At 33.1% G+C, this 19,562-nt stretch overlaps 1 protein-coding gene across 1 annotated transcript; it reads right to left on the reverse strand.

Moving 5' to 3' along the window:
• Positions 1-11,435: 11,435 nt before the first annotated feature.
• On the reverse strand, positions 11,436-19,437 carry LOC142337424 (protein adenylyltransferase FICD-like). The gene is made up of 5 exons (XM_075386636.1): positions 18,956-19,437; positions 15,685-16,020; positions 14,896-15,027; positions 14,153-14,274; positions 11,436-12,796 (listed from the first exon to the last, which is right to left on the reverse strand). The coding sequence occupies exons 1-5, from the start codon at positions 19,284-19,286 to the stop codon at positions 11,660-11,662; spliced, it is 2,058 nt and encodes a 685-aa protein (XP_075242751.1). The 5' UTR covers positions 19,287-19,437; the 3' UTR covers positions 11,436-11,659.
• Positions 19,438-19,562: the final 125 nt, after the last annotated feature.

A 19,562-nucleotide genomic window follows, 5' to 3' on the forward strand; every position in this document is an offset into this window, starting at 1 on the left:
TGCAGACCGAATTATAATAACTTACTATCTATAAGCATCCAAATAATTAGTACTATCCAAATAATTAGAACAAGTGAAAATCAAGCTAAAAGGAAAACTACGTAATTTACATATCAGTATTTACAAAAATGTGATCTCAAATTCAACTTTAAAAATTTCACAAAATTGAACGTTTAAAGAATTCCATTTTGGCTCATCAATGTGATGCAGACCGAATTATATTAACTTACTGTCTATAAAGCATCCAAATAATTAGTACTATCCAAATAATTAGAACAAGCGAAAATCAAGCTAAAAGGAAAACTACGTAATTTACATATCAGTATTTACAAAAATGTTATCTCAAATTCAACTTTAAAATTTTCACAAAATTGAAAGTTTAAAGATTTCCATTTTGGCTCATTAATGTGATGCAGACAGAATTATAATAACCTACTATCTATAAAGCATCCAAATAATTAGTACTATCCAAATAATAAGTGCAAGTGAAAATCAAGCTAAAAGGAAAACTACGTAATTTACATATCAGTATTTACAAAAAAATGATCGCAAATTCAACTTTAAAAATTTCACGAAATTGTAAGTTCAAAAGAATTCCATTTTGGCTCACTAATGTGATGCAGACCGAATTATAATAACTGACTATCTATAAGCATCCAAATAATTAGTACTATCCAAATAATTAGTACAAGTGAAAATCAAGCTAATAGGAAAACTACGTAATTTACATATCAGTATTTACGAAAAAATGATCGCAAATTCAACTTTAAAAATTTCACAAAATTGAAAGTTTAAAGAATTCCATTTTGGCTCACTAATGTGATGCAGACCGAATTATTTTAACTTACTATCTATAAAGCATCCAAATAATTAGTACTATCCAAATAATTAGTACAAGTGAAAATCAAGCTAAAAGGAAAACTACCTAATTTACATATCAGTATTAACAAAAAATGACCGCAAATTCAACTTTAAAATTTTCACAAAATTGAAAGTTTAAAGATTTCCATTTTGGCTCATTAATGTGATGCAGACAGAATTATAATAACCTACTATCTATAAAGCATCCAAATAATTAGTACTATCCAAATAATAAGTGCAAGTGAAAATCAAGCTAAAAGGAAAACTACGTAATTTACATATCAGTATTTACAAAAAAATGATCGCAAATTCAACTTTAAAAATTTCACGAAATTGTAAGTTCAAAAGAATTCCATTTTGGCTCACTAATGTGATGCAGACCGAATTATTTTAACTTACTGTCTATAAAGCATCCAAATAATTAGTACTATCCAAATAATTAGAACAAGTGAAAATCAAGCTAAAAGGAAAACTACGTAATTTACATATCAGTATTTACAAAAATGTGATCTCAAATTCAACTTAAAAAATTTCACAAAATTGAACGTTTAAAGAATTCCATTTTGGCTCACTAATGTGATGCAGACCGAATTATAATAACTTACTATCTATAAGCATCCAAAAAATTAGTACTATCCAAATAATTAGTACAAGTGAAAATCAAGCTAATAGGAAAACTACGTAATTTACATAGTATTTACGAAAAAATGATCGCAAATTCAACTTTAAAAATTTCACAAAATTGAAAGTTTAAAGAATTCCATTTCGGCTCACTAATGTGATGCAGACCGAATTATTTTAACTTACTATCTATAAAGCATCCAAATAATTAGTACTATCCAAATAATTAGTACAAGTGAAAATCAAGCTAAAAGGAAAACTACGTAATTTACATATCAGTATTAACAAAAAATGATCGCAAATTCAACTTTAAAATGTTCACAAAATTGAAAGTTTAAAGAATTCCATTTTGGCTCATTAATGTGATGCAGACAGAATTATAATAACTTACTATCTATAAAGCATCCAAATAATTAGTACTATCCAAATAATAAGTGCAAGTGAAAATCAAGCTAAAAGGAAAACTACGTAATTTACATATCAGTATTTACAAAAAAATGATCGCAAATTCAACTTTAAAAAATTCACGAAATTGTAAGTTCAAAAGAATTCCATTTTGGCTCACTAATGTGATGCAGACCGAATTATTTTAACTTACTATCTATAAAGCATCCAAATAATTAGTACTATCCAAATAATTAGTACAAGTGAAAATCAAGCTAAAAGGAAAACTACGTAATTTACATATCAGTATTTACGAAAAAATGATCGCAAATTCAACTTTAAAAAATTTTCGAAATTGAAAGTTTAAAGAATTCCATTTTGGCTCATCAATGTGATGCAGACCGAATTATATTAACTTACTGTCTATAAAGCATCCAAATAACTAGTACTATCCAAATAATTAGAACAAGTGAAAATCAAGCTAAAAGGAAAACTACGTAATTTACATATCAGTATTTACAAAAATGTGATCTCAAATTCAACTTAAAAAATTTCACAAAATTGAACGTTTAAAGAATTCCATTTTGGCTCACTAATGTGATGCAGACCGAATTATAATAACTTACTATCTATAAGCATCCAAAAAATTAGTACTATCCAAATAATTAGTACAAGTGAAAATCAAGCTAATAGGAAAACTACGTAATTTACATAGTATTTACGAAAAAATGATCGCAAATTCAACTTTAAAAATTTCACAAAATTGAAAGTTTAAAGAATTCCATTTTGGCTCACTAATGTGATGCAGACCGAATTATTTTAACCTACTATCTATAAAGCATCCAAATAATTAGTACTATCCAAATAATTAGTACAAGTGAAAATCAAGCTAAAAGGAAAACTACGTAATTTACATATCAGTATTAACAAAAAATGATCGCAAATTCAACTTTAAAATTTTCACAAAATTGAAAGTTTAAAGAATTCCATTTTGTCTCATTAATGTGATGCAGACAGAATTATAATAACTTACTATCTATAAAGCATCCAAATAATTAGTACTATCCAAATAATAAGTGCAAGTGAAAATCAAGCTAAAAGGAAAACTACGTAATTTACATATCAGTATTTACAAAAAAATGATCGCAAATTCAACTTTAAAAAATTCACGAAATTGTAAGTTCAAAAGAATTCCATTTGGCTCACTAATGTGATGCAGACCGAATTATTTTAACTTACTATCTATAAAGCATCCAAATAATTAGTACTATCCAAATATATAGTACAAGTGAAAATCAAGCTAAAAGGAAAACTACGTAATTTACATATCAGTATTTACGAAAAAATGATCGCAAATTCAACTTTAAAAATTTCACGAAATTGAAAGTTTAAAGAATTCCACTTTGGCTCATTAATGTGATGCAGACCGAATTATATTAAATTACTGTCTATAAAGCATCCAAATAATTAGTACTTATTGTTACCACAATTTTGCAACACTTTTTAAGTGTTTTGGGAGCATCTCAGACTAGCATATGTGATAGCAACTTGAAGCTCTTTGCATCTACCATTTCTCTACAAAGAGAAACTTCAATGACTTTTTGAGCACCAATTTAGCATAAATTTGATCAAATTTTTGAAATGGTTCAATTTGATCATTTGAGACAACTTGCCGCTTATTCAAGGGTATCTCAGACCAACAACTGCCTTATCTTTCTAAAGCTATCTCGATCTAGAAATAATCTATCTCAATCTGAAATGAGAATTTGCGTTTTCGGGGAAAAAAATTAAGAGACAAATTTTTAGCAAATGTTTTGATATTTTTTCTCCCTTTCAAACCCTGTTGATTAACCGCCATTTTACCCGTTGTCTAGTTAGTCTTGAAAACTTTGCAAGACAGTGAGAACAAAGAGAAACTCACTAGAGTTCTGTCTAAAATTGATAAATTATGAAAATTCGAAAATTATAGATATTTCTTATCGAACATACAAAAGTTGTGCTTAGGAGATAGCTTCGTAGATCCAATTTTCTACACAGCCGACACAATTTTTGTGCATTGCGCATTGATTTTCGCAATGTTTAGCTTGACACGTCACAAATTTGTTTGAGAATTTTTCTGATTTAGTACATTTTGTGCAGCTATCGAAGTTGTTTTCTGTACTATTGTTTCAAATATTGAAACCAACAATCAACTTAAACTGTTAGCAGCAACTTCACGTACTTGGATTTACTCCACCGACTATTACTGAGCTTCTAATTTTTCAATTTATTTAAATTGTACTTCGACGCAGTCATTTTTAAAGATCTGCTCAAACATTTCAATAATTTTGTAGTCAATTAGGAGTAAAACTTTTTTTAGTGCTGAGATAGAATACATAATATCAGCGACCAATGTTTTACTGTTTTCATTTCAATACCCGCATTTTTGACGACTGCTTGAAAAAATTCTGACTGACGTCTAATTGTAGTTAAAAGAATCACCTGGTGAAATTCCGATACACTTTATAATTTCGTGACATTCTTTTTGAGAAATCTTGGTGAATTTTTCTAGTTCAAACCCTATCATAGATCAATTTTTTGGCGATTTCATTGATTACGTTTCGATTAATAGTGAAGCGATTAAACCACTTAGAGTTTGTTTCTCAATAAAAAACTTTCAATTTCGTCTGAACCAATTAGTACTATCCAAATAATTAGTACAAGTGAAAATCAAGCTCAAGCTAAAAGGAAAACTACGTAATTTACATATAAGTATTTACAAAAAAAGATCGCAAATTCAATTTTAAAAATTTCACAAAATTGTAAGTTTAAAGAATTCCCTTTTGGCTAATTAATGTGATGCAGACCGAATTATATTAACTTACTATCTATAAAGCATCCAAATAATTAGTACTATCCAAATAATTAGAACAAGTGAAAATCAAGCTAAAAGGAAAGCTACGTAATTTACATATCAGTATTTACAAAAAAATGATCGCAAATTCAATTTTAAAAATTTCACAAAATTGAAAGTTTAAAGAATTCCCTTTTGGCTCATTAATGTGATGCAGACCGAATTATATTAACTTACTATCTATAAAGCATCCAAATAATTAGTACTATCCAAATAATTAGAACAAGTGAAAATCAAGCTAAAAGGAAAGCTACGTAATTTACATATCAGTATTTACAAAAAAAATGATCGGAAATTCAACTTTAAAAATTTCACCAAATTGAAAGTTTAAAGAATTCCCTTTTGGCTCATTAATGTGATGCAGACCGAATTAAATTAACATACTGTCTATAAAGCATCCAAATAATTAGTACTATTCAAATAATTAGTACAAGTAAAAATCAAGCTAAAAGGAAAACTACGTAATTTAGATATCAGTATTAACAAAAAATGATCGCAAATTCAACTTTAAAATTTTCACAAAATTGAAAGTTTAAAGAATTCCATTTTGGCTCATTAATGTGATGCAGACAGAATTAAACTAACTTACTATCTATAAAGCATCCAAACAATTAGTACTATCCAAACAATAAGTGCAAGTGAAGATCAAGCTAAAAGGAAAACTACGTAATTTACATATCAGTATTTTAAAAAATTCTCGCAAATTCAACTTTAAAAATTTCACAAAATTGAAAGTTTAAAGAATTCCATTATGGCTCATTAATGTGATGCGACCGAATTATATTAACTTACTATCTATAAAGCATCCAAATAATTAGTACTATCCAAATAATTAGTACAAGTGAAAATCAAGCTAAAAGGAAAGCTACGTAATATACATATCAGTATTTACAAAAATGATCGCAAATTCAACTTTAAAAATTTCACAAAAATTTTCAAGTTTAAAGAATTCCATTTTGGCTCATTAATGTAATGCAGACCGAATTATATTAACTTACTATCTATAAAGCATCCAAATAATTAGTACTATCCAAATAATCAGTACAAGTAAAAATCAAGCTAAAAGCAAAACTACGTAATTTACATACAGTATTTACAAAAAATGATCGCAAATTCAACTTTAAAAATTTCACCAAATTGAAAGTTTAAAGAATTCCATTTTGGCTCATCAATGTGATGCAGACCGAATTATATTAACTTACTATCTATAAAGCATCCAAATAATCAGTACTATCCAAATAATAAGTGCAAGTGAAAATCAAGCTAAAAGGAAAGCTACGTAATTTACATATCAGTATTTATAAAAAAAATGATCGCAAATACAACTTTAAAAATTTCACAAAAATTTTCAAGTTTAAAGAATTCCATTTTGGCTCATTAATGTGATGCAGACCGAATTATATTAACTTACTACTATCTATAAAGCATCCAAATAATTAGTACTATCCAAATAATTAGTACAAGTGAAAATCAAGCTAAAAGCAAAACTACGTAATTTACATATCAGTATTTACAAAAAAAAAATGATCGCAAATTCAACTTTAAAAATTTCACCAAATTGAAAGTTTAAAGAATTCCATTTTGGCTCATCAATGTGATGCAGACCGAATTATATTAACTTACTGTCTATAAAGCATCCAAATAATTAGTACTATCCAAATAATTAGAACAAGTGAAAATCAAGCTAAAAGGAAAACTACGTAATTTACATATCAGTATTTACAAAAATGTGATCTCAAATTCAACTTTAAAAATTTCACAAAATTGAACGTTTAAAGAATTCCATTTTGGCTCACTAATGTGATGCAGACCGAATTATAATAACTTACTATCTATAAGCATCCAAATAATTAGTACTATCCAAATAATTAGTACAAGTGAAAATCAAGCTAAAAGCAAAACTACGTAATTTACATATCAGTATTTACAAAAAAAATGATCGCAAATTCAACTTTTTGAGTGTTTTGGGAGCATCTCAGACTAGCATATGTGATAGCAACTTAAAGCTCTTTGCATCTACCATTTCTCTACAAAGAGAAACTTCAATGACTTTTTGAGCACCAATTTCGCATAAACTTGATCAAATTTTTGAAATGGTTCAATTTGATCATTTGAGACAACTTGCCGCTTATTCAAGGGTATCTCAGACTTATATCTCGGAGTTATAGATATTTCTTATCGAACATACAAAAGTTGTGCTTAGGAGATAGCTTCGTAGATCCAATTTTCTACACAGCCGACACAATTTTTGTGCATTGCGCATTGATTTTCGCAATATTTAGCTTGACACGTCACAAATTTGTTTGAGAATTTTTCTGATTTAGTACAATTTGTGCAGCTATCGAAGTTGTTTTCTGTGCTATTGTTTCAAATATTGAAACCAACAATCAACTTGAACTGTTAGCAGCAATTCACGTACTTGGATGTACTCCACCGACTATTACTGAGCTTCTAATTTTTCAATTTATTTAAATTGTATTTCGACGCAGTCATTTTTAAAGATCTGCTCAAACATTTCAATAATTTTGTAGTCAATTGGGAGTCAAACTTTTTTTAGTGCTGAGATAGAATACACATTTCAGCGACCAATGTTTTACTGTTTTCATTTCAATAACCGCATTTTTGACGACTGCTTGAAAAAATTCTGACTGACGTCTAATTGTAGTTAAAAGAATCACCTGGTGAAATTCCGATACACTTTATAATTTCGTGACATTCTTTTTGAGAAATCTTGGTAAATTTTTCTAGTTCAAACCCTATCATAGATCATTTTTTGGCGATTTCATTGATTACGTTTCGATTAATAGTGAAGCGATTAAACCACTTAGAGACTTGTTTCTCAATAAAAAACTTTCAATTTCGTCTGAACCTTTTATTCTCCATTTTACTGATCATTCGTCGCAATGTCTTCAGCTCGTGACTTTTTGATGATTAGTTTTAACTTGATTCAGATGTCAATTGATCCATCTGTTCGCGACCGTCAACACTTTTGAACCATTTTTTCAGAAAAATCGCACAACAGCATTTAAAACACTTTAAAAAATTACAACTGTTCAATTGTCTTTCTGACCAATAAAGATTTAATTACTTGAATTAATAGATTAATTGATAGGTTTCAGTTGCTCGTTATTGAGATATCCCATTTTCTGTCAGCGCTTTCTCGTATGTAGCTAATGCTTCCAATACCTTGCTAGCTTCTCTTCAGAAAGTTGCATTTCTCTCAGTGTTCATCAAATTTCTCCTATTTGTTACTTTGTTTCAAATGAGTTTTCTACGCGTTTTTAGATGCTTTTTAAATTTGATTTTTTTCTGATTGAACAATTTCGGAATGCAGTTGAGTTTTAATCTGTTGGACGACACTTAATCTGTGGAAGCCAAATCGAATTGGCTATTACATACAGTCTTCATTTTATGTCCCCATAGTTTGTTGTTTATAGTAACACTCGATGCGCCCTTTCTTCGGGCACACACATGTATTTTCTTATTTCTTTGAGCCGCAAGAGCTCTCTAAAACAGGATAGTTTGATTAGGCCTTTTATTTAGCTAATTTGTTCGGGTTCTATCTCGAAATTTTTCGGGTTCAATATTCTCATGATAGGCGAAGAGGAATTAGCTACTTCTGAAACTTAGAATAAAATTTCCTCTGCATATTTCGTTGAAGACCAGTGTTTCGAAAGCACATCTCAATTGAGAAAAAAGAAACCTTATGGATGAGATAGGGCCAAGTTTCACTTGGATTCATCACTTCTAAGTTAAAATATAAACAATTGGATGAAACTTCAAGGCAGCAAAAGTTCGCAGTAATGAGGATGTTGCACAATAAGGGCAGAAAAAAGTGGTTTACAATGTGATTTTTCACTTTGACCATAAGTATAGGTCTCCAAAACACTTTCTGTGAATAGCACACTTGGAGACTAGTGAGCTGAAAGTCTCTAAGCTTGGTTAGACATTTATCAAAGTAATAATAGTCTACGGCTTCAGTGTAAAACATAACCGACTAACGTCGGGCGGATTGCTCTCAAACGACCGGAGAGCGGTTGTCTTCGTCAACAGCTAGCCACGGCTTAGTGTCCTCAGGGCGCTACCTCTTTATCCCGTTTCTGAATACGAAAGTCAAGTTTTCTAACCTTGTTAATAAATAAATCATATAGAAAAAAACTGAAACAGGCAATATTAAAAAAAAGTTTTAAACTCCACAATAAAAAAATCAAAACAATTTTTTGTCTCGAAAGTTCTGTCAAGTAACCCATGTCCGAGACTCGAAAAGGTTCGTTGGCCAGTAATGGTCGTTATACTCAGAAAAAAAACAAATATTGAAAAAATTTGGAAAAAATTGCAAATTCTAACAAAATCTTGCTAAATTTCAAGCCAATAATATCTTAAGAAGCATTTCATTTTCTCAAGAGACTATCCAGTATCCCTGTTTCAAGCCTGAAGTAGTTTCACTAGCTCATCAAGATCCATACGCTTGGAACATGAAAATTTTCCAAAAATTTGAGAAGTTTTAATTTTATTACTTTAATACTAAAAGTTTTAAAGTTCTTAAGTATTACTACTGGAGTCATAAAAAAGTTGATCACAATCCCATTAACTCTAGAAACTATTGAGCAGCTTATTATCAAACCTTGGAGGAGGTCCCAGGGCCTCTGTTGCCGGAAAAAACTCAAAAACATGAAAAAATTGCGAACATTTTTAAAAATTGCTTAAATTCGTGAGATTGAAATCTTGAAGAACATTCCATTACAACTATAAATTAAACAAAAACATATTATCAAACCCATGAGGCAATTTCGCGGCTCTTGATGCTAGAGAAACCTAAAAAATGACAAAAAAAATCAAAAAACTTCAAAAAAATTTGCAAGTTTTAAAAAAAAATTGTTAAAACTTGATATTAAAAAGTTGAAAATAATCCATGACCAAGAAAAATTTTCCAGTAACTTATTATTAAACCCTAGCGGAGGTTTTTTTGACCCTTGAGGCTCAGAAAATCTGAATAATGACTAAATTGGAAAAAAAAATCAAAAATATGCTAAAATTCGGGATGTTAAACTATTGCAAGACATTCCATTTAACCTAAAAATTATTCAGAAACCTATTTTCAAACCCTAGAGGAGGCTCCTTGGCTCTTAAGGCTGAAAAAATCTTCAAAAGGACAAATAATTTAAAACTTAAAAAGCAAGTTTTATAAAAAAAAATTGGTGACATTAATTGGTGACATTATTTAAGAAATTGGTGACATTAAAATATGGAAAAACTATTCCATTACCATTAAAAAATTGTCAGTAACTTATTATCTAACCCCATAGGATGTTTTCTGGCCCCTGCGTCTGGAAAGACCTGAATAAGGAAAAAAAAGTCAAAAAATTTGAAAAAAATTGCACGTTTTGTCAAAAAAAATGCGAAAATTCGTGATGGTAAAATGTTGAAACCATTACATTACCACCAGAAACTACGCAGTAACCTATTTTTAAAACCTAAAGGAGGTTCCTTGACACCTAGGGCTGACAAAAATCAAAAAATGTCATTGGGTTGGGGGCAGCAGCGCGGTGGGGGGTGGGGGCAATAGGGGGGGGGGGGGGGGTCAACAGCGGGGGTGTCTTCAACCTCTAAGAACCGCCCTTCACACCAAAAGTATAAGTATGAGTCTCCAAAACAGTTTGAGCTGAAACAGAGCTGAAAGGCTCTGAGAGCACTTAATGCCCACTGGGCGCTACCTGTTTATCCCGTTTTTGAGGAAGAAAAGTCGAAAGCGTCAGACGAAAAATCGGTCAAGCGAAAAATCGCATTAAAAAAACGACAGGACTAATATAATTGCTACAAACTTCGTTTGAGAGCAATTAAAAATACCTCAAATTTTTTACAAGGAAAAAACTATTCGTAGCTATCAATCCATTCTTTCACTTTGCTGAAATTCTATGGACCAAAATCTTTTTTGACGGCAAAGGAAGCAATCAAATTAAGTTCAGAAAATTACTCAAGTATCAAACTTTTGCTGATAATTTCAGATGTTTCATAATGACCTTCAGTTCGCAGAATGTTCCTTCTATAAATTCAAAAAGACATTGCAGGAAGACTTCCGAAATGAACCGAATCTTCGTACTAGCTTAAATGAGAGCAATTTGGATGACGCAAAAATCAAGACCTCAAGCGTGCAATAGCCATTCGGAAAATCAGAAACGGTCAGTTGAAAAACGATAAGCGAAAAATTGCTAAAAATAACAGGACCAAATAATTCTTCCGATTTAATCGTTTGAGAGCAATTAAAATGATTCGATTTGGATAAAAAGTTGAGCTAAGAAACGAAGCCCACTCTCTTTTCAGAGCATTGTTCGTAAACTATCGCACGTGAAGTAAAGTATACGTGCAATTTACTATCACCGATTATTCCATAAATTTCAGCAGACATTTAAGCCCCTTAAAAAGTCAGTTAAGTGAAGGAGAAATTTATAGATAGCATCTTCGCATTAGAAAACCGACATCAGAAAACCGCAATTTTCGTTAATTAATCATGCATGACTAGTCTAAATATTGCACGTAAACTTTACTCAAAATGTTATGCACTTTCCGAAAAATCAGTGACAGGAAATGTTTTGATTAGAAGCTATATTTACTAATACCAGGCGGATGTTAGCCTAGACAGCTTAGAGGACAATAAGGCAGCTCGGAGAAATAAGACTTTAGTTTCCAAATTCTATTCCTATCAGTATAACTACACCTGTAGGGAGCATTAAACCAACATCTAATCGATAAATTTACTCTTCTATTAACTACAAAACTATACATTGAGTGAGGTCAAAATATTAAGCAAATGAATCAACAAATCTCTCCAATGAAAGACATAATAACACACATAAAAGAGCACCTTTTGACCTTGAAATGGAATTAAATGGTCATCATACGCTATTTGCAAAATTCCTCTTCGAAAGGGCATTTGGGTTCACTCTTTGACCTCTGTGATGCTGATTGCTCCGTTTGAGGTCCATGATGAACATTATCGATGCTAGGGCTATCTTCAATTTCATCATTACCATTATCGATACTTGGAAAGTCACTGACATCCGTTAGATTATCCTTTGAAGGCTTCGAAACTTCAGCACGGTCAATTTCATAAGACAACGGAATTGCATTCTCAAATAATGACTCGATTCGGCGTTTGCGCTGTTCGCCGTCGATTTCATCCGACGCCGATTCTTGAGGTAAAATCTGTTTGCCTGTAACGTCCAAATAAGCGTCAAGGGACCGTTCCGTACAACTAGCAACGAAGCGCAAAAACGGCCGAATATCGCCTTCATTACCCAACTGAAGGAACTCGTAATAAGAAAGACGGTCTGAAAAACTAATCGTGACTGGTGGAAAACCCGATTGCATTAATATCAAATTCATTAACAAACGAGCAGTTCTACCGTTACCATCGACAAAAGGGTGAATATGTACCAGCCAATAATGCGCTAGACCTGCTAGCTCTATGGGGTGTAATTTAGATACTGACTCTGATTTGAGCCATAGGAAAAAGTTGTTCATTTCTTGTTCAATCAAGTCAGGAGACGGGGGAATGTGATTGGCAATATACACCTGGTGATTACGAAAAATGCCCGCAATATGTGGATCGGCATAACTTAGAACCCTTTTGTGAATTTCTAACAAATCATCGATAGTTACAGGTCCCGGTTTATTAACTAGTGTCGCGTTAATATAGCCCAAGGCATCGTGGAGACCCAAGACTTCCGTGTGCTCTTTGATAGTTTTCCCCGGAACTACGTAGCCTGTTTCGATAATTGATCTGGTCTGCAACAAAGACAAACTATTTCCTTCAATCGCATTCGTGTGATATATGTGTAAGTAATATGTTTCTCGCATTGCGCGACGTAGTGCGGGGTCGCTTGGTGGCACCTGTGCAATGATATCCCGCTTCCGATCAATTCTCCGGTAGATTTCCGAATATATTTCTTGAACTTGCGGGTCTGCCCGCTTGATAAGTGTAACTGCGTGAGAATTGTAGGGGTCACAAATGTAAGCTTTCTTGTACATCGATTCGGCCTAAAAATGAAATTTACAGTAACTTTCACACGATCTTAATATATTACAGGGCAAGGTAACATCAAGATATGTTCACATTATCAGGACTTTTTGCCAAGAGTCATCAAGATCGTAGCAAGTTGCGTCTAGATAATTTCTGGACATATCGATTCGATCTGGTCAATATCTGACCAAGGTGTTCCAGGAAATGTTGTCTTATCAAAATCTCGGTAAGGTATTATATTTTGCATCGAGGGAATATTAAGGTAGGGAACACTTCACAATTTCCTATTCCATAGATGATCCAAACCGTACATACTTTTCATCAGGTTGCTCAATTTGTAAATTTGAGATCTTCAATTATCTTTACCTCAATTATAATTCATCTCTCTTAATTTGTCGATATTTTAGCACATTGTAAATTTAATACAATTTTAAACTTTCACAATATGTAACGTTTGTTTCATTTATACTTCTTAACACTACATTGCCTTTAAACTATGTTCTGTATTTTATAGTTCATACTCAAAGGAATTAACGATGTTTTTCTTTTTTTTATGGGACAAAGCATTGCTTTAAAAATCTGAGGAAAGTTACATTTATCATAGAACTCTAATCATAGCTATTTCAGCCAGCAAAAATGAAGAAATTAAGCTTTCAAAAATCATATCAACAAGTCAAAAGCGTCACGCAAAAATTCCATAAAACCTAACACCGCTAGATAATTATGGAAGGATTTTCATTAAAAATCTTTGGAAATCACGCCTCAGGGACTTTTTGGATAACATAACTCTTTAAAAAAAAATCAAAAAATGGTGTAAACATTTTATTTCAAAACATAGCCGGCAGATTGCCGGAATAGCTGCGAAATAGACTTGCGTGCCGTAAAATACAGATGGAAAAAGATACAGAAGTGAGTTGATAATAGTTATCGCCGCCGCCTATAAAACTTACAAGTTTATTTCAAAGGAGGTTGTTTTTGGGTGAAAAGAAAAGTTTCCCTGTCGCGTCTCGAACCGGCGATCTCCGGATTAGCAGCCAGTCGCCTTAACCACTCGGCTGTCGGACCATAAAATCTGTTTTCTTACAATCAATTTTGTTTTAGGAACAGATTCCGTTTCTGAATAACCGCAATTTAGGTCACGCAGAAAGCGTGAAATCAAGCGCGAAAAAGCCATTTCAGCAGTGACGAGACAGAATGTTCTAGAACAAATGTAAAACGAAAATAAAGCGTCAGACGACGAAACAAAAAAAACCAAGAGCACCGCAATATAGCTACGCTCAGCTTACAGCTTCGCAGCTATAAAAACCATTTAATAGATGGCTCCTTGGCATAGATGAAAGCACTCTTACTCTCAGAACTCTTGCTTTACTAACCTCAACCAGGTTACGTTCATAGAACTCGAGGTAGTTTCCAAGTTGAATCCAGACATCTGGCGATTTGGGACACAGTTTCACTGCGTGGTTCAACAACCTCTTCGCTTTGTCCTGTCTCCCTCCTATAACAATACCTCATCAACACCTTCTTCGCTTCAAAGCATTTGCGCAAAATTTTACATTACAGTTATTATAAACAAGTATAACTGTCTAATAAATTTATTTCTGTTAAAGTGTACTTACGAATAAAAGCAAGCAAGGTTTTGCACCGGAGGGGACAGTCAGCGAAGTTGCTTACACCTACTCATCAGTCTGTCCTCGTAGTTAAGGCCATAACTAACGATCAGGGTAGAAATTGCTCCTTCTAATTTTACTCTTAATAATTGTATAGGTTATAATAATAATTGTAATAATTATAATGGATTATTCTTATCTCTTGTCAGACCATGATAACTAATATCAATGCAAAAACAAGCAAACATTAGTTTGATCACACAAGATTATAAAAATAGAAATTTTGTTTACGGGAGAAAAGGAAACCGCACCACTCCGAAGTAATAGACGCAACTAAACGTAATGTTCAGACAGCTTATAGGAGGACATGTAGACTACTTTGTAAAGGTGAAATATTAACTAGATCTAAATGAAACTTAACTAAAAAAGGGCCGAAACATAAGTGGAAACCCGAGAGCAGTGTTATAAATTCTATTTACTACTGCAATATGGTTGTTATGCTGTGTAACCTTGCATGAGAAGGTGATTGGCAGCCTGCATGGCCTGGACTGCCTCCTGTGTGAGGAGACTACCGTCTGGCTTCAGTCTGGACACATGCAGGTGAGATGAAGATATGGCACTGGTTCGATCCCTCGTCTCGCCTGAAGCACAGTCACCAACTGATTGAGCCAAACAATTTTTTAAACGTTCTATCTCGTTTCTCATCTTTATAGTATAGTCGCCAAATAATCAGTTGGAAACATTTGTTAATTTTCATTAATTTTTTTTCATGTCAAATTTAAAAATCTTGGGTGTCAATAAAAATACAGGTTATTGTTATTATCACTTTCAGTTGCAACCGGTAACGGAATTATTCTCGTTGCCGGACAAGGGAAACATTGAGGTATCATTCTGATTCGAGTTGTTTAACTTCCCCGCCACGATTCAGGACTTTTCAAATTATTTGAGCTCCTCGTGCAGTGCGCCAGACATTCAGAAACAGAAAACTGTTGGCCACGTTTAATGTGCAACACGTTTTGTAACAGAAAAATCAGTTTAAATCATCGGCATCGCTGTTGCTTTTATTCGACCAACTCAGAATTTAGCTCTAAAAATAAATTTCAAATTCTGGCATTGCTGTTGCTACTTATTATCAGCATTGTTTGACATGACTCAAGTTTGACATGAATCAAGCTTTCTTTCCATCACAAATTTTGTTCTTAAGCCATGCGAAAAGTTTGAAATAAACATTCTCGAGTCTTTTCAAAATTGTGCCTCGTAATGCGAAAAAATGAAAGTTCAACTTCTGCAAGACTAACTTGTCTCTGAACTTAATCCATGAACTGCATCTTGCTCTGAAGTAACAGGGAAACTGTTGTAATTAATCAGAGAGGATCCAGTCGGAACTGTATTCAGTAACCACTTTGAGGCATCCAGAGGCACAATCCAGCGTCCTGTGCTGTTCGCAATTATACAGAAGGCCACAAATATACATGCAACTATGGACAAAGTGGACACGGTTAATGCTATGAGTATCCATCGCCAGAGTAGTTTAAGTTGCAAGTTCTGCTGAGAAGCAGCAACTACGTTACTGTCGATATTCTGTTGATATATTGAAGATGTGAGGTGACGTTGTTGTCTCTGTTTGCTTCCAACTGAAAAAATCATACCTTCGAAAACAAATTTACCAAACTACGGTATGTCTTCGAAAAATTTGTCCATTGATTGAACGATGTAACATAACAGACAAACACTGACCGAAATCCTCTCCAACGACCGGCAAACAGAGCAGTTCGCTTCGGCTAAGTGAGGCTAGAGCGGGCTTAAGAGAGGGGGAGTCTAGGGAATAGAAATAAGGAACGCATTACGGGTTGTTATTTTGGGGGGCGGGGGGGTGCTGAAGCGAGGGAAGTCCAAACTGCGCAGAGTCAAATTATATCTCAGCAGCTTTCGTGAATTGTAAACTTAAAGACTAGTAAAGCTTCAATAGATCTGCTCAGCAACCTAATGCCCTCAGTGCTCTCCCAGTTTATCCCGTTTTTGAGGAAAAAATTAAAAAGGCGTCCAACAAAAATTCACAAAAGATCACAGAACTTATATAATTGCTACTAACTATATTTGAAAGCAATTAAAAAAACATAGCAAAAAAATCCACGAAAAACCCGAGGAGTCATCTTCGACCACGCATTCTGCACGGCGCATAACTCTAGGTTAACAATGAATTGCCAAAATATATTTCAAAATTTCGAAGTAATAGCAAAATTGAATTCTTCAAGTGCCACAGACGAATAGAAACCCCAGTATTGAGAAAATTAACTTTTGGTCCTCATTTTCTTTTAAATTAGAGTCACTACGTGGTGAAATACGTAGAAGCATCTTGTTTATCCGCTCCATTTCCAATTTCACCGTAACCGAAATCAAAAGCAGAAAATCCCATAAATAAGGTCAAAAATATCGAGATAAATTAAATAGACAGATAGCAAATTTGACAACAAGAGTACAAAATTAAAATCGATCATTCTGCTTGAGGACGAAAGAGAGCAGTTGCTTCAAAATGACAAATCTACCCTCAGATTAGAGGAAAAAAGACTCCATTGAATCCTATAACTTACTGGAATTGAAAAAACAGAAAAAATGAAAAAAAATTATAGTGCAATATTATTTATAAAGTACAAACCATTTTGATTTCATTGCGTAGATTGACAGAATCCTGTTTCTTAACAAAAGGTATAGTATCAAAATCAATCAGAATTCGAGATGTTAAAATAACACTTAAAAAACTAGCTAAAAAGTGAAACTAGCCTAAAGAATTTGAAAAGGTTTCACGCGAAATATTGAACAAGCTGTCAACTAAGATAAAATGATACAAATTTTTGTTCGACAAAGTAAAAAACATAGCATCACACGCCATGCTTTTAAGAAGATTTTCAATAAATAAACAAAACCTAGACCTAGAATGGATTGTGAATGGACTGGACTATGAATGGATTGCAAAATATCCGATCAAAAAACTGAAAAAAAAAACATTTTAAAAAATTGCAGCCAAACTGACCCATGTGAACACAAAAGCACTAGAAAGAACGCTAATTTTTGCTCAAACACCATTTTCTCGCTCTACTTTAAAATTAGAGCGAACAAAATTAAGCCACAAAAAGCTTGGTTTTTATTCGTCCACTTGGTTTTTCCTGTTTTGGCGTAACTAAAACCATCACTTGAATTTGACTTTAAAAATCATGAACGACAGACGGGAGCTCTATAATTTAGAGGGGGTAGTAGCTTAGAAATATTTTATGCGTGCAAAACACGAGCCCACGTGGGGTTCAATTTCCGGACCTCCAGGATGTCAGCGTGAGATCTTTACCACTAAGCTTCAATGGCTTTGACTTTCGCTCAAAATCGCTTTTATTTTAGCAGCAAACTTTTCAGAATGAGACCAAATTGAAGCAAGCATTCAAGTGTGAAAAAGTCACGCAAAAATTGTCCATCCAACATTTTGCAAGAAAACGCATTGAAAACAATTGCTTAAAACTCGTTCGATAGCAATTAAAATCCACCAATTTAGCATTAAACTCATTTTAATGACCAAAAACGTCAAAACCTTACCAAAACAACTCCCATGTTATTACTTTAGTTCAAAATCAGCTTTTCGACAACGTATAACTTAGAACTGTAAAAAACAACTTGACAATGACGAACTCAAACGAAAAATGCTCGCTTAGCAAAAAAATTAACCCACATTTCTCGCCATTTCAAAAGAACGTATAAACAAAAACACCATTCTTAATTCCAAAGGCAGCTTGCATACTCTTTTGAATTGCTCCTTTGACTTTTACAATACTCACTATATTGCGTCATTCAATTCATGGAAGAATTTGAAATCCATTTAGTTGAATCAGTGAGTGAAGTAAGCCAGCAGTCAAAACTGAAAATCGTCACTTATGTAAAACGAAAAACGTGATCAAAAGGTAAAGCGAATTTAAAAAACATAGCAGGACGAGTACTGACGTACAATTCAAAGAATTTTCATTGACTTATTAAAAAACTAGACCTAAAACGGACTATGAGTGAATTGGGAAAACCATTTCTAAAAAACAGATAAAAAACCAAAAAAGAACAAAAAATCAGTGTCAAAATGCTGCATGTGAACAAAAAACAACTCGCGAGAAATTGAAATTTGGTTTAAAAAACTAAGCCTAGAATGAGCTATGAATGGATTGGGAAAGACGTTTAGAAAAAAATCCGATCCAAAAAATCGAAAAAAAAACCAGTAAAATTCGAAGTGAAGTTGCCGCATGTGAACAAATCCCTAGCGAATTTTTGTTCAAACACCGTTTTCTCACTCTACTTTAAAGTTAGAGTGAAAAAATTCACATCGCAAAGCCACTCGCTTTTTCGTTCCACTTCGTTTCGGCGTGACCAAAATCACTACTCCAATTTGACTTCAAAAATCATGGAAATTTGTGAACAGATCTTAAAAAAAGACAGCGCCCCAATACAATTCAAATTGTTTGAATTGTAAAAATGAGAGCGCCTAAACAATAGCCGTTCGAAAGGCTGGCGGCGGCTATTAACAACTCAAGCCAATCTTACCATATGATATTTGTTGACCACTTGGAGCCGCATATTTCAGTTTGCTATATTGCACTTGATTCGTAGCAATCTGTTGACAACCGTCACCATCTTTTTCTTTGAGTGATTTGGGACGCCGAAACCACAACATCAAATTCCACAACAAGTTAATTAGTCCAAAGCTCTGATTCGAATCCTCAGCTGAACAATCTTCAAACACTTCCGATCCAAATAATGCTGAGCAATTCTTCCGATATGCTGGTCCCGACAAGTGTCCGAGAATTGAGTCAACATCTCGGAACTCAGAGACACTTGAAAAGCTGTGGTGTCTTCCGCCGTGTTGTCTAGTCATTTTAGGAAGAATTACTTGGAAGCTTTGGGAGCTGCAGAAGGTCTGGACATACTGCGAAAGGAATAAATTCCATTATGACTTCATCAGTGTCTTTGTTACGACCGTGACATTACTAAATCTGCAAAAAATTGCAAAATCCGCTAGCAAAGACGCTTTTTATTATTATTGTCAGAGAAATCAGAACTAAATTTTCATAGGACTGCATGATGAGGAAGCTAAATCGCATTTTGCATTGCTAACAAATTTCTTCAGCTCATAAAAGCTGGACTTCAGTCA

The sequence above is a fragment of the Convolutriloba macropyga genome, chromosome 4 (genome assembly GCF_964194025.1).
Source record: "Convolutriloba macropyga chromosome 4, txConMacr16.3, whole genome shotgun sequence".
Classification (NCBI taxonomy): Eukaryota; Metazoa; Xenacoelomorpha; order Acoela; family Convolutidae; genus Convolutriloba; species Convolutriloba macropyga.

Excerpts from the sequence above, each read along its gene's own strand:
- LOC142337424 (XM_075386636.1), bottom strand. The coding sequence starts at position 19,286 with ATGACTAGACAACACGGCGGAAGACACCACAGCTTTTCAAGTGTCTCT. Across the intron at positions 16,021-18,955 it reads TGGTCAACAAATATCATATG|TTGGAAGCAAACAGAGACAA; the intron begins GTAAGATTGGCT and ends TGATTTTTTCAG. Across the intron at positions 14,275-14,895 it reads CAATCACCTTCTCATGCAAG|GAGGGAGACAGGACAAAGCG; the intron begins GTTACACAGCAT and ends GTATTGTTATAG.